The following is a 15,263-nucleotide window of genomic DNA, read 5'->3' as shown; positions in this document are numbered from 1 at the left end:
TTCAGGAATAACATTTTTGTAAGGATCTTCTGTAGTGTTTCAGTGCACAGAATGAGGTTAGTTAAAATTAATTAAATCAGTATAGGCATCTTTGCTTACCGACTTCAACCCAAGTCTGGTGTAGCCTTTCCCAGATCAGAGTAATGACACTTCCCAGGGGGACTCGAATGCAGCATTAATCCCACGATACGATCAGGCCATCAGAGTAACAGAACGCATGTAGCACAATAAATAATCTGAATCGTGAGAGAGAGACAACATGCAGGGGGAAAGAGGAACAGAAGGTCTCTTCATTCTTGCTACGACACCATAAATAGTTGCTCTCTGGTGGAAAGTAAAGCACGAACCCTGGTGAGCCGCCTTGTATGCAAAACCAAACAACCATTCAACGCTTTCACTGACATCAGTTGAATAATAGCTGCACAGTGTTCAGGTCGGACTTCACCATTTAGAGATATTCATTACAGCCAGCTGGGAACAATGTCAAACAAACCATAAATAAATAAAACACGTACTTCTTCATTCTATTTACAAATGTGAGTAAATGGACATTTTTACAAAAACATATTTACAACTATTTACAATGTTGCAAAAGGTAGTTAGCTACAATTACTTATTAACAACAACAACAACAAAAAAGAACATTTTCTTCACTTTGGTTGATGTCAGAATGACTCAGCAGCTTCTTCATTTCAAAATGTAAACCACCTGTGGCTCCAAACGGCCGCAGCGTATTTGGTGATTGGACAAAACAAAGTAAGCAGCAACGTAAAAGTGTTGCCGATGAATATTACAGATCACAACAAAAGGCTGTCTGACATGGGAGCCAAATAAAATGCACGACCCTGGTTCCCGAGTGAGAAAAGGCCACGGTGTGGAAGGCAGAGAGATCAGTAAGGCGTCAGATACGTTTCTCCCAACTAGTGGAGTGTCGTTACAAGGCACAAATTAACCGCTAAGACTTTACAGTTAACGACTTTAGAGTCGGACATGCATTGCAGTGAAAACATTTATTATGACATAAATACAATAAAAGCAAAATATAGGTTTCAGGTCAATTTGCCCCTTCCCCAGTTCTTACAGCCAATTTCAAACCCACACATTCTCATTTTGTCCTGTTTTGTACCCATAATCCCGCTATTTCTTACATATTCACCTAGGCATCAGTGTTTCTTGGTATTTTTCCAGTTATTGCTTAATTTAGCTCTTAACACTAGTTGACTTCAATTAAATGCCACAAAACAAACTGACCAAACCAATTTAACCCAAGGGTTAAGAAAGAGCAAGTATGAAATGGTGAAGGGGCAAGATGACGTGATTTTTTAAATTTTTGACGCGATTTTGTGTTACTAAGTATGTTCAAGCAGCATCAAAAGAGTCAAAGCTCCCAGATTAGCATCGTCTTCTGATACTGCGTGTTGCTCTTTTACTTAGAAAAAAAAAGTGTGACTGCTTGTACCCGTGCTTTCGTTTGCCATACTAGAGTTGAGAGAAGCTCTTTTGCAGGCTTGTACAGCACAGTGCTGAGGTCGAGAACAAACGACAAAAGGAGGTCACTGGAAAATGGGAGGGCTTGTGAAGAAGCAGGTCTTGTTTCCCCAGAAGAAAAAAAAATAAAAAAATCTTCAGCTAAAGTTCTTCAGATCATGCAATTTCCATGTCGTCCATGCTCACAATTTGCCTCTGCAAAAAAACAAGTAGGTAAAGGATTATTTAGATTCGCTTGTAAAGTTTCGAAGCCACGCAAAGGAAACCGTTAACAGAGAACAATGCCGGGCTACCTCGGGATAGACGAAGCCGTCAGAGCCGTTCCTGCAGATGTGCACCTCGTCCTCAGTGGTTTTCTGGTACACGGGATTGGCGAAGTGGATGGTGTTGGTGTTCTTCCTGTGCCAGTTTCTCCAAAACAACACTGCTCCACACACCAGTGCCGCTATGATCGCTGCAGAAGAAAGGAGGAAAGTACATCCATGTCACATCATATCACAAAAAAAAAAAAGACTGCCAAGATTAAATGTTTAAGTTTAATGATGGATCGGATAAAAGGTGGAACGTACCGAGTGGTAGAAAAACGTAGAGAGCAACAGAATGAGACGCAGGAGCTTCCTCGGGCATCACGGCTTTTTGGAAGCCTAAAAGAAGAAAGCAAGAATACAGTTCTTTTTTTTTAACATATACCTTTTTATAGCGCGTTTTTTTTTTTTCTTTTATTACATATTTAAAACCGTATGTAATATGTCAAAAATAATTTAAAGAATCAGTAGTTTATTATTTCCATTGCTGTCAAAAAGAAAATAAATTCTTTCTGCCTGATAGAACATAAGTTTAGAAAAAAATCTAAGAATTTAACAAACGTGTGTTGACCAAGAAAAAAGAAATTAAAAATTGTTTTTGCAAGTTTTGGTAACAAATCGTGCGTTTCTTGTTTATCTTCACATTTTGCTTTACCTTGAGCAGTTCCAGCAGGTTTCTCTGTGGTCTGTGTGGGCTGGACAGATGAGGTAGTTGTGGTGCCACGTGTAGCTGGTTTAGTGGTGGTTGTCTTGGACATGACAGGTGGGTCAGTCCTGGCAGGAGGTGCAACTGAGCACATACAAGACATCAGAGAATAAGAGTTAACTCTCGGCACCGGAGGATGGATCTAAAGGTTTTTGAATATTTGTGCAGAAGAAACATACCTGCCACACATTTCTTCAAGTCGGCGGCCAGCACCATGTTGTCTGGACAGGCGCAGGTGTATTTAGGAGAGCTCTCGTTAAACAGAGGAGCAGGAAGGCACAGGTGCTCACAACCTCCATTTATGCTGTTGCCTTCCCTGCACCAGTTTATGCCTAAAAGAAAGCATTGTAACGACATCAATTTAAGATACGTTTCACAAATGAACTTATCAGAGATTTGGAGACGACTTCTTACTTCCTGCTTTTGAGATGATTTGAAACTACAAATCCAGATCTTTCATGAAAGAATTATACTTAAAGGAGCAGCAAGGGTGTCACATTGTGTGTGTGAGCACTTGGGCTAAAGCAAGATTTTACTATTTATCTTAAAATAAATGATGACATAGCTGACATGTTAAGCTGTCATTAACATTGTTTAACAATTAACTCAATCAGGATTGCTGATATGCATTTAACTAGAAAATGTTCATTCTAACCGTAATGCTTGGATTTAAATCCAGAATGCTTAATAGCAGACGGAGGTTGGAAGCTCAACAGGATAAAGGATGACTTTTGGTGTAGAGTTCAACTTTCCTGTTGCCTATTAAAATTAGCTCAGAATCAAATGACCTATTTGACAGTTTGACAAAGCATCCCTCAGGGCTATGAATAGATATGGGGCAAATGCTTCCTTTTCCTAATAAGTTGGGCAAGAAACAACCAAATCAAAAGTAAAAAAGGGCAAAGGGAGTAAATGACCTCCATCTGCCAAAGTCTCTGCCTTTGCTCTAGCAGCCTTAATGAACTTCGCTCTGTTGAAAATAACTTAAGTTTAAATGGTTGTTGCAGCCCTTCCTGTTGTTGTGCTTTTTTGAACACCTTACTTAAAATAGCTACATTTTAGTTTCCCTTCCATAGTAACAAGACGGTTAGTGGTAGCGATTAGGTTTGGTATGGTTGGAAGATAAAAAAAAAAAAAAAGGATTTCTCTTTGTCGCTAATGTTTTATGTTTGCATGTAAATGTTGAGATGAATGCTTACTGATTGGCTGCTTCAGGCTGTGGTAAAGAACAAGGCCCTCTGGATTTTGGAGATCAGTCACCAACTCATTGATGTAATTTCCTGTTAGGCGGTTAGCACTGGAAACTGTGCCATGGAAGGAGTCTGTCCAAAAAACTTTCTCCTGTTTTAGAAGAAATAAAAACATTTAATCAACTGACTACATGCATCATACAATGTTCAGTAAGCTGTGATTTAACTGAGGAATAACAGGTGTCGTTACTGACCTCAAAGACAGTCAGTGAGAAGGGATGATGGATGTTTTCTTCTCCAGATATGACCGTGTGTCTGGTCCCTCCATTAACATCAACACTGAAGATAGCATGCAGCTTGGCATCCACCCAGTACAGACGCTGGTTTACCATGTCTGTTTAGAGCGAAAGGCACAAATGTGGCTCATTAGACAGGGAAATGACATGCTTTGTTTCAACTCCGATTTCCATAGAGCTCTGTTTACCAAGGGTGATGCCATTGGGCCATTCGATGTCATCAGTCACCAAGGCAACACGACCGTCTCCGTTGAGTCCACACTTCTCAATCTTAGGCTCATCTCCCCAGTCAGTCCAGTACATAAAGCTGAGGAGGACACAGAAAAATTAGCAAAATAAGCTTGAATTTTTAAAATAACCAAATCATTCAAAGGACATTTTTCCTCACTTATTTTCTGGGTCAATTGTGATGGCTCTAGGCCTCCCAAGTCTCTCATTGATGAGGGTCTTCCTTTTGTTGCCTTCTGTAGTTGCCACAGAGATGGTCTTCAAGGTGCTGTCAGTCCAGTAGATGTTGCCATGGATCCAATCCACAACAAGGCCTTCTGGGGCTTCAATCCCGTTTTCAATCACAACGTTGTGATTAGCAGAGTTGTTGGCCATGTCAATGTTTGAGCTGTGGGGAAGGAGACAACAGCATGGACTTAGAGAGAGATGATTAATTTAAAATGTGTGAGACAAATAATTAAAATCCGTCAGGCTCACCTAAAGATTTTCTTCTGAGAGAGGTCTGACCAGAAGATCTTCTTGTTCGGCATGTCAAGATCCAGAGCCACAGCGTTTTTCAGCTCTGGGATCAGCCTGGTATACTCACTGCGGTCCACTGTGAGCTCCCTGACCTCGTGCTTTGTGGTGAAGAACAGCGTGGCCACTGTCCCTGCAGAAAACACAAGAGAGTCGGTTTTAGCTTTCAGACAGGGCTATTGAGAGGGAAAGTATTGTTGAGGAGCACAATCTGGCTACCTGATTCAGCTTTGCACGTTTTGTTCACTGGATCAATTTGATAGCCGTCATTGCAGTCACACTTGTAGCTTCCAGGCAGGTTGATGCAGATCTGACTGCAGGTGTCTGGCACCTCACATTCATCGATGTCTGCAGATGGATGAACACAGGTTCAAGAGATTAGCATACTGAGGACAAGTCATACACTAAAGAGGATCTCTGTCATTTCCCAGTTTAATCTATGACTCCGTCACAGTTTGGTGGCTTTTTGCACACTGGACCTTAAAAAACACACACTTTTTGTACCTTCACATGTTCGATTGTCACTCTTCAGTCTGTATCCAGCAGGGCAGGAGCAGTTGTAGCCGATCTTCAGGTCATTGCATTGATGAGAACAACTGTTACTTCCTGTTGAACACTCGTTTTTGCCTGTGGAGACAAATAAATATAAAACATGTCAGGTATTTCCTCATGCCAGCTGGTTGGTAATGCTGCTGTATTGCCAGTTTGCCTATATTAAAACTGTAGAGGATGTTTATCCAGAAGGTAGCTTACCACACTCAAGAGGTTCGTCAGACTGGTCGTTGCAGTCTCTGTTTGAGTCACATACTTTGTCCATGCTGATGCACTCCCCACTGCCACACTTGAAGTTGGCTGGACCTTCACACACATTATCTGTGGAAACAGAACAGGAACTTGAGAAACTGTAGAGAAAAACACCTTAGGACATGAAAACCTCTGCTTCCGTATGCAAACATGTCGCCTCGTAAAAGTACTCTTGAATGAGAGGCCCACCTGTTTGACAGCCAGCTTCATCACTGTTGTCCCCACAGTCGTTCGCCGAGTTACACTTCAGGGCTTCACTGATACAGACACCGTTCCCACACTGGAATTGACCATCGTGACAACTGGGCTGACCTGGAAAATTGTGCAAACTGCTTAGAAGATTGGACAACAATGGTAAGAGGGATTAAGTCAAACTCCAAGAGAACCAACTTACTGCAGTTGAATTCATCTGACTGGTCTGAGCAGTCGGGACTTCCATCACACCTCCAAGCCCTATGAATACATTCACCGTTTGTGCACTCAAAATCATGGGCGCCACATCGCGACGGCTTCTTCAACGTCTGCCTCCCCTCGCAGTTCTCTGGCCACTCATCAGACCCGTCCAGACAGTCCCTGTCTCCGTCACATTTCCACAGCATTGGCACGCAAATTGAATTGTTGCACTGGAAGGACCGAGGGTGGCAGGTGGGCTTGGGACAGTTCACCTCGTCTGAGCCATCAGAGCAGTCCCTGTCTTTGTCACAAACGTAAGCCTTGGATATGCACTGACCATTGGTGCATCTAAACTCATCGGTCTTGCATTCTTTTGTAGCTGTGTTGAAAGCAAGGGGAAGGAGAATAAGTTAATGTGATGACATGCTCAGAATTTCAAACAGTTCATAGTTTGTGTTATGGATAGATATTAGAATTACAGTGAACGTATGTACACATTTCTTCATGGTAAACCTACACTTACAAAACACATTTTACCCTATAGCCAGTACAACAGTTTAAGCACATTAATCTTTAAAAAGCGACATTTTATTTCAAGTGAACATAGAAATAATCATATATAGTTTAATGGATAACGTACTTCCCTCAGTTTGAATTACATTTTTGTTTTGCTCCACTTCAAATAATCTCTCAGTCTTTTAATTATTAACCTGTTATTGACTGGGCTGCTTTTTGTTGGATGAATTTCCAGCAACCAACCAGATAAAATCATTTCTTGTAGGAAGTCTGCACTGGTGGGATACTTACTGCAGTTTCTCTCATCGGCGCCGTTGTCACAGTCGGCTTTGCCGTCACAATGCCAGCTCTTTGGTATGCACTGGTTCAAAGGCGCCCCGCAGTTGAACTGGGACTCCATACAAGTTTTTGCCGCTGAGGAGGGAATCAAAAATAAAGGTTGAAATTTCTGTATGTGGACACAAATAATGCATCTTTTTTTATTTGTTTAGGTCAAATAAAAATACTCATGAGAAAGAAAAACTAACATACAGCAGACAGCTGCTAGTTCATCACTCCCATCGCCACAATCGTCGTTTCCATCACAGATCCACCTGCGGGTGATGCATCTCCCGTTTCCGCACTTAAACTGAGTGGAGCTGCATGTGAAGGCTGCATCTGCAGATGACAAGCGAAGGTAATGTCACACCAGAACATACCAACATTTACAGACTCTGTGAATGTTATCAGCAATTCCAGCTCAGCTTGCATCTCCCGGATAAAAGGCTCTTGCAGCAGCGTGAGCTGCGTGTGTCAACACAGCTCATACCCTATTAGAGTTAATGTTTGACCCAAAATTGTATACAATGAGACCAGTTCCAATTGAAGGTTCCTGGAGTTCAGATAAGGAACAGTGTGAAAACCACACCTTTTGTTTGTTGCTTAACCCAGAGGAGATTACAAAATTATATTAACATTTGACTCATGGTTAGGCAAGATATGGAGTAACACTAACTGTTTGACGAAACCAGCATCCAAGTATAAAATTTTTCAAATAATTGTACATTACGACTTTGTGTAATTTTACAAAAAACAGCAGAGAAGGAAGAAAACATTATTTTCCATGTTCCCTCTGTTATTAACTAAAAGGACAACACATAATTATAAGGTTCTTTATACTCAGAAGTCTAAATTTCCCGGTTTAAAGTTTGAAAAATTACTAGAACAGTCTCAAAGTCACAATTCTGAGTGAGGAAGTCAAAGGTTTCTCATCAACTCCGACTTCAACATCCAAAATGGCTGCCTGGCTTGTGAAACTTTGAAATAGCTGCTTGGTGTTATTAAGTCTTTGACTCATGAATATATAATTTCCTTCAGAGAACATTATTTGTTGGCTTGTATTGGTTAGTATATGGAGTACATCAATTAGCAGATCCCACTGGTCTTTCATTTTTGAACCATAACTTGGTTCATTTGCATTTGATGTCATTCCTAGATGCAGGTTCTGCAAATTTCTAAGGATTAAATTCAAGACATTTTGAGATATTTTTAATTTGTGATTAGCAGACCAAGTCAGTTGGTAAAGTCTCTGTTGTTTCCCTCATTTTTTTTTCCCACTGAGATTATCTTATGGATTGCTTTTCTCCACTTAGGGCTGATTATACATGATATCTTTGGAAACTCTCACAACTGGGCAGATATTAGGACGCTTTTTATGAAAGGGACCACAGTGTTGGGGATCTTCTCTTGCCATAGATTCCTTGTGGATTTCTAATAAAGCAAGCATCATTTTAAACTATTTATCTTTTTGCCTTTTTGACATTCAGAGAATATTACTTTAAATTTCTTCATATTTATATTGTCAGTGATTAGTGAAAACATTTATTCTAGTCCACTGTATACGTGTACCAAGGTGTGAGAACAACCCCCTAACTTTATCACCAGTACGGAAGCAGAGTTATTTTTTAACAAGGATGTGGTAGCAGTAGACTCACTGACCGGATTAAACTTTAAAAGTTTATGCCGTCACACTGAAAGTGTTTTATTTCCAGCTCAAAGGCCTTATCAGCAGCTGATTACAGCAGCAGCCAAAGCATCAGAAGAGCACAGGTGGAACATACAAGGGCCTCTCTCATCATCCTCCATCACTGTTTGCACTGCCTTTTTTTTTGTCCTCAGTCACCTGGAGGCTGGGCCCATTGTCAGACTGTCCCTTTAAGACAATAGCATGGGAGGAGTTGAACCATCACACCACCAGTTGCTGATTGGCCCCAGGATGGCATTCCTCACAACAACATGCAACTCTACAGAGAGCAGGTAGTCTGTCCAGCTGCTAGCATCATAGAGTGATGAAAGAAAACTGGTTAGACAGCTTCCTACAAGAAATGATTTTACAATGTCACCTTAATGCTTCGTTTGGGAGGAATCTGATGTAGTAACATTTACGAGAATGTTCCCTTCCTCTGATTACTCATTTCAGGAATCAGTAAAGCACACACACACTAATGGACACACATGGCAGGGAATCCGGGAAGATTGCACAAGGAGAAAGTTTCTGACATAAACTTCTTCTGTGCAAAAAAGTACAACGCCTTCCACTCTCTTTACCTTTTTAGGAATCAACTTTATAATACGCCAGAAAAAAAAACAGAACTACAAGTGGGTCACATTTGACATCACATCCCAGCTCCAGAATCCTGACCTCATCTCTGAGGTTAGGAGGAAATAGGAACCACTCCAGACTACACTTCAGTTTTCCACCATTAATCATCCCATTAACCATCGTTAACTCTTTCTAATTCAAAAGTTCTCAAAGAGAAGCTTGGTCATTACATTGTAGTTAATTGCTACTTCTGACAGTGACATAATGCATGTTGTTGAGCATAGTAGAACTGAGCATAGCAGAGTAGTAGTCAAACTGCCTGAAACAGTCCCCAAACAGTCAATGCTCACTGACTGACGGGTTCATTTGCACAACGGAAAAACACCAATCAAAAGTTGGATTTGGAATCACAAACCACAGCTAGGATGCTGCAAAGAAAGTACTTCATTTGCTTCTGCAGAAAAACAAATGCAATCCGTGCTTAACTATGCAACTACCACACCTCACTACATGCCATATAAGGAGGCATTTCCGCAAAAAGCCACTACAATCAACGTTGAGCTCAGAAAGACACTTAAGGTGAGACCTGTTTGACGGCAGAAACCGGCAGAGTGGTTTGACAAGTTGTTGGGACGTTACGGCTCAACAACGTTCCCTTATTAGAGCATAAGGCAGTCCTGTTATTTAGTGGTAAATCCTTGTGATATGTGCACAGTGAGAACCTACACAAAGAGGTGATTTTATGTGGTCAAACATGCGCTCAGCAATTAATAACCAGCAGGTGCATACATCACGTTGGGCAAGTCATAAAGATGAGCTTTGATTGTTGAGAGTTTACAGGAGTCACTGGGCGACGAGTTACTGATCCTGTTTGAAACCAAACAGGATGAAACCAAGCTGCTGACTAGTTCTGGATCAAATATGGATCCACCCAGGTCTGAGTTAACTTAGTGGATCGGGGCTGGGTTATGGGTTTCACTCACCCTAATTCTGGGTTTCCGAAAAAGAAATTACAAGAGTACAAGGTTGATACATGTTTAGACTGATGCATTTAATGAATAAAAAAAATAATATATCAGATTTTCTCTATGTATTCTTCCAGTCACCAGTCAGAGCCCAATAAGGGAAAATGAGCAACTGTGGCACTCTGGATGTTTAGGTTGTACAGATCTAGCTTTAGGGAACTAACATTATGGTTAACAGTTTAACAATTACCTGGATTAACAATTCATCTGGTTCATATGTGGATGAAAGTAAAGTTACGTTGGCCTCAGCCTGGAAAGAATGACTTATTTTAGAAGCACGATCAACAGAAAGTGACGCTACATTAAATAAACCAGAGCCAGATTTATATTTATTGCTCTCTTTAACCTCCCCCCCCCACACACACACACACATAGAGGGAGAGAGAGAGACAGAGAGGGACAGAGAGGGAAGGTGGGGGGAGACCATCTGGAAAATCTGATGACTGGAAATAAAGGCAGCAAAACAGAAAAAAAAATAGATTTAGGAAAATTCTTTGAAGAGAGCAGAGATTTGTGGGTGGATATGCTGGTTAAATGAATCAACTGCACACAGTTAAGGACCAGTCTCTCCTTTCAAATAGTTTACTTTTGATTTTATATACCTTTAGCTAATCATAGGCAACATTCCCTGTCAGCATTATATAATGGATTCAGGATCCTGAAAGGTTGTTTTACTTTTACCTTTGCATTTTTAGTTGACAAATCTTAGAAGAAAAAAAAAACTGGAAAATGTAAATAGTTAAATCACCTAATCATCAACTGCATCTTATATCTGTACATATAGTAACAGTTTCTAGTCTCTCGCTACATACCGCTCCATATTTTTGACTATCTGTAAACAATAATCTGTATTGTGTATTTAAAACTATCTGTACTAGTTCACATACATACTGTTATTTTTGCAGTGTCATTCTAACAAAATATTCCCTCCTGAATAAAAAAAAATCACGCATTAGAAGCTGCATGTTGTGAAAGTCGATGTCATAGGAAATTGTCGGCAGCTAGAGGTGAACACTTTTCTAGCGACTTCCTTCCTTGACAACCGTCTAAAATTTGTCCCGCCCACCGGAAAAGAAAAAAAAACCCAAATCCGTGAACCTGACTGGATGCAACGTGCACTGATGGCAGAAGCAGCCAATCACAGCGCTGTGCGTACGTTTCATTCAAACGCAAACCTCATCGAGGTTATTATCTCAAAACTTTATCATTCAGGTTTTCAACAGGAAATCCATCACAGCTAAGAGCTAAAATTGAAAGTAAATTTCAGTTAGAGATTTCAAGACGAGAAAAACTAGGGTGTCAAACAAGTGTTAATTTAATTACATCCGTTTTAAAGTGAAACAAGCAGAATTAAACCACATTTTATTGGCATTATAATGGGGTTATTTAAACGGCATCGACATGACTCAGTATAACAACCCGCACTCATTTAGACAGTGATCTTCCTTTATTTTGGATAAAACGTCTTACCTGTTTGAGCCAGACAGTGAATCAGCATCAGCAGACACCAACATGTAGACAGTCCCTTCCACGCCCCGGTCATGTCCTGTCCTTATTTGTCCCTCAACAGAATGAAAAGTCAGCTTAGACAGCGCAGGTTGGAGATGGAGACGAGATCCGAGGTGGGTTCTGCCGGTTCAAGAGTCTGGGTCAAAGACTGGACAGCTGGGGTTCTATACCGGTAAAATCCTCAGTGGTCAGTGTCGCATCTCGGCATGTTTTAAGTAGCTGACAGGCGGGCGGGGCTTAGAACAGTGGGGTGATGTTAGAAATTAGGCGTGATGGGACAATGGGAGGAGCCACAATGTTGCTGCATCACTATCTCTTGTCATCATCTGTTTTTTTGTTAGTTTGTTTTTTCCCTTTAAAATCTGTATAGTGTGTGCGCGTGTGTCTTTACACTTAAATTAGTACAGTACTAGTGCAGTTGAGCAATATATATATATATAGCACACACACTAATGTCTGCCACAAATATATCATGAGACATATTGGTTCAGTCAAAATGATGGAAAAAATATATATATAAAAAAATAAGAGTAACAATAATTATAATGTACAAGCCTTTAAAATAAGGAATACTGTGCAGCTATTAAAATGGAAATATTCTCACATGTAAAAGAGGCACAACTGAGTAGGATATTGTGGGCGTGATGTGAGCATTAAAAAGACAACAGACTATTTACAATACAGGATATCAGTCCACTACAGAAAAACAATGTGTAATAAGAGCATAAATTATATTTAAAAATTTGAAAAAAAAAAAAAAAAAAGTGTGTGAAGGACCGGTATTAGTGATTGTATTTGTATCTAATGATTGTTCTGGAGACTTCTCTAAGAATGAAATTTATAGATTAATTTAATTTCCAATCCTGCTTACAGCAGGAAGATGGCAAGACAAATATGGCTCCTCTTCCAGCCTAGGTTGTCACAGATCTGACTGTAAATATGAGCACATTTACCTGAATAGATATTTGTTTTTGTTGCTATTTCCTGACTTATGAAGAAAAATTCACAAAGACATGGGTTTCATGTAGTTTTCTTGTTTTTTTTCCTAGTTTGAAAAGTGCTTAAGAGAATTCAGTCTGTTACATTTATGACTCAGAAAGCAGGAAGTCATAGATTAGTGTCAATAAAAGCCAGAATATCTAAGTTAATGAACACAATTATCTTATAAAAAAGTCAAATTGAAAATTAATTATGTAATTTTTTAATCAACACCAGGCATAAATGTTTAAAGTGCTTTACCTACAATTGCATCATTATGCCCCTCTGGTCAAAGTTCTCCCCATTTTATATACAAAACTTATTTGTGCCATTTATCTATGGAAAACTGCATCATGTAATCTGTGACTTTTACCATTTTCCTTCTGGCTTAATCTAAAAGCTGTAGGACAATCTGTTTTAATAGTATATTAACACCATGCAGAGGAAGGCCAGTCACTGGGCTTTCTGTGAGTTTCTCTGGAGCTAGATTAGAATAAAGAGCAGAAGAAGACTGTGACATATTGCACATGCTTTCCCAAATTATTCAGCTTCCAGAAAAAGATAGGATGTTATCTGAAGCTAAGGCATCTCCCTTCCACACCAGTAACTTCACCTCTTTTTGTGCTGTGCTCTACGATGTATTTTGCATCAGTGGAAAAGGGGATATTTTGTTTTGCAAATGTCTCTATTTGCTTTTTGATTAGAGCATTGACACTGCACACAAATTAATCATGTTTTACATCTGTTAGGTCTAGTTCATGCAACAAATTAAAGCAGATCTGGGTTGTTTTTTTTTCACTTCAGTTTGGTAAAATGACATTTAAACTGCTTATTCTGTTTATTTAGGCACCTATTCATTTGAATGTTTCTACTTAAATTAAAGTCAAATCAAATATTATGCAGCTTCCTTCCAGCCGAGTTGCTGGGAGGTTTCACTTATTTGAGTGTGAATCTGAGCCCAAGCTCAGCTTGAGTCTGCTCCCTTCTTTAATGTTTATTGTCACAGCTTTTCTCACTCTGATTCAATGTGATTCAATGTTTGAACTATGTTTCATGACTCATAATCCTTTGTGGTCTCACTAAGAGAACTGCTGTTATTATTAAGAATATAAGTTTAAAAAAAATCAGGTTATCCTTTTTCTGACAGGCACCCTGGGGAGGCGCCCCTTTCATAATTCACTAAATGAGTCGGGAAAAAAAAATAAAAGACATAGGTGTGTGGTGAGTGGACCTCATTCAAATGTTGCCCAGGAATGAGCATCTTGAGGTTTTCCATAAATGTCAGAATTGCTGCTGGGTTGCATTCTTTGCTCCACCCGCTGCAGACTCAGACACACTGTAGCTACAACATGAATGGTGCAGTTTCACACTGTCGGCTTGTAGGACTGCGTTAGACAAAGCAATTCGGAAGCTTTTTATACCAAGTTCCACCTCTGCAAAAATTCCCATAATGCATATTTTCTTATATGATTTTTGTACAGTTGAAAGACGGTGTTTAATTGTGTATTCAGTTCTTACTAAGAGATATCCAACTACCACAGTGGAGTGGACACCTAGACAGTCGCCTAAAGCTGAATTACTAAAGTAAGACACACAATAACCATGGGCCACTTTATTAGGTACACCTAGTCAACTGCTTGCTACATCATTGTAAGTCTAAACAAAAATGCCTGTGCAGACAAAGCTAATGTTATCATCGTTCAATTTTTTTTTTTTTTTAATTATATGTCAACTGTGTTGCATGGAATAGCCAGCAGCTGAAGTACAACGCTATCTTTCTAAAGCTCATTCATATTCGCTATTCATGGGTAATATCTGTTCAGCTCTATTTAATATCTCTGCTATCAGTTTCTACATGTGGTCGCTGTCTGTGCTTCGACCAACAACAGCATTGATCAGTTGTCTGATAACCTCTGTTCATATTCCGCATTTCTCCCATTTTACTCAGATGCCCGACACCTTTCAAGAAATCACTGAAACAAATGCTGTAAAATGTGTTATTTTAAGAAAAACAAGAAGGATTTAGTGGTCGAAGATTTTTTTTTAACACAGCTAAATACACTCTTATGTTTCTCTCAGGCTGAAATGTTGCTTTGGTTTGTATGTGTGATGGTTTTTTACTGGAAGTAATTTACCCCCAAAATGCAAACTTACAATTTGCATTTACACATTTACTAAAACTTATTAAAAAAAAAAAAACATCTAGAAAGCAAAAAGAAGATGGAAAAACAAAAGTTCTCCAAATTGCGTTAGGATTTGTATTTCTGCTTTGATGTTAATGTCTCATCAGTCATTTGATGAAAACCTACATTTGTGTTGCTAGTTTTGGTGTTTTTGCATAGCAAACAAATCCTGTCCAAGGCTGTTTTTAGGCCCTAAACCAGGTTAAATTTGGAGTGGGGGCCACATAAAATATTTTAAATAATAATAAACATCACAAGTTTGGTTTTGTATATTCCTACTAATTCATCTTGTGCACAAATAACTGTATATTTGTAAATTTTGCGGGACAGAAGTAGAGCTTCTTGCTCCAAACTGTTCACTTGGATACTTCGATGACAATGTTTGCGCTATGCAACAAAAGACATGGATTGGTTCCTCGTTAATAGAATGTGATGCTTGTAAATCCACACTGTTTACATTCTCCACATAAAAAAAAGAAGCTCAAACGGAAGTCCAACAGGAACAAAGTGTTGTCAACGGCTCGTCTGAGTGCATGTTTTGATAA

General features: G+C 39.5%; 1 protein-coding gene across 1 annotated transcript; it reads right to left on the bottom strand.

Moving 5' to 3' along the window:
• Positions 1 to 334: 334 nt before the first annotated feature.
• ldlrb (low density lipoprotein receptor b) lies at positions 335 to 11,780 on the bottom strand. Its single transcript, XM_007551586.2, has 18 exons — positions 11,519 to 11,780; positions 6,974 to 7,099; positions 6,734 to 6,856; positions 5,928 to 6,305; positions 5,723 to 5,845; positions 5,483 to 5,602; positions 5,234 to 5,356; positions 4,949 to 5,077; positions 4,691 to 4,862; positions 4,374 to 4,601; positions 4,174 to 4,292; positions 3,944 to 4,083; positions 3,699 to 3,840; positions 2,679 to 2,831; positions 2,449 to 2,583; positions 2,058 to 2,132; positions 1,782 to 1,942; positions 335 to 1,683 (listed from the first exon to the last, which is right to left on the bottom strand). The coding sequence occupies exons 1-18, from the start codon at positions 11,589 to 11,591 to the stop codon at positions 1,645 to 1,647; spliced, it is 2,559 nt and encodes an 852-aa protein (XP_007551648.1). The 5' UTR covers positions 11,592 to 11,780; the 3' UTR covers positions 335 to 1,644.
• Positions 11,781 to 15,263: the final 3,483 nt, after the last annotated feature.

The sequence above is a fragment of the Poecilia formosa genome, unplaced genomic scaffold (genome assembly GCF_000485575.1).
Source record: "Poecilia formosa unplaced genomic scaffold, Poecilia_formosa-5.1.2 Scaffold43, whole genome shotgun sequence".
Taxonomy (NCBI): domain Eukaryota; kingdom Metazoa; phylum Chordata; class Actinopteri; order Cyprinodontiformes; family Poeciliidae; genus Poecilia; species Poecilia formosa.
This window is presented reverse-complemented; position numbering and strand designations above follow the sequence as displayed.

What these genes read in the sequence shown, in the direction of transcription:
- ldlrb (XM_007551586.2), bottom strand. Translation starts at nt 11,591, where the DNA reads ATGACCGGGGCGTGGAAGGGACTGTCTACATGTTGGTGTCTGCTGATG. An exon ending in TGACAATCGAACATGTGAAG is followed by an intron (nt 5,078 to 5,233) that starts GTACAAAAAGTG and finishes ATCCATCTGCAG; the next exon opens with ACATCGATGAATGTGAGGTG. An exon ending in AACGTGCAAAGCTGAATCAG is followed by an intron (nt 4,863 to 4,948) that starts GTAGCCAGATTG and finishes TGTTTTCTGCAG; the next exon opens with GGACAGTGGCCACGCTGTTC.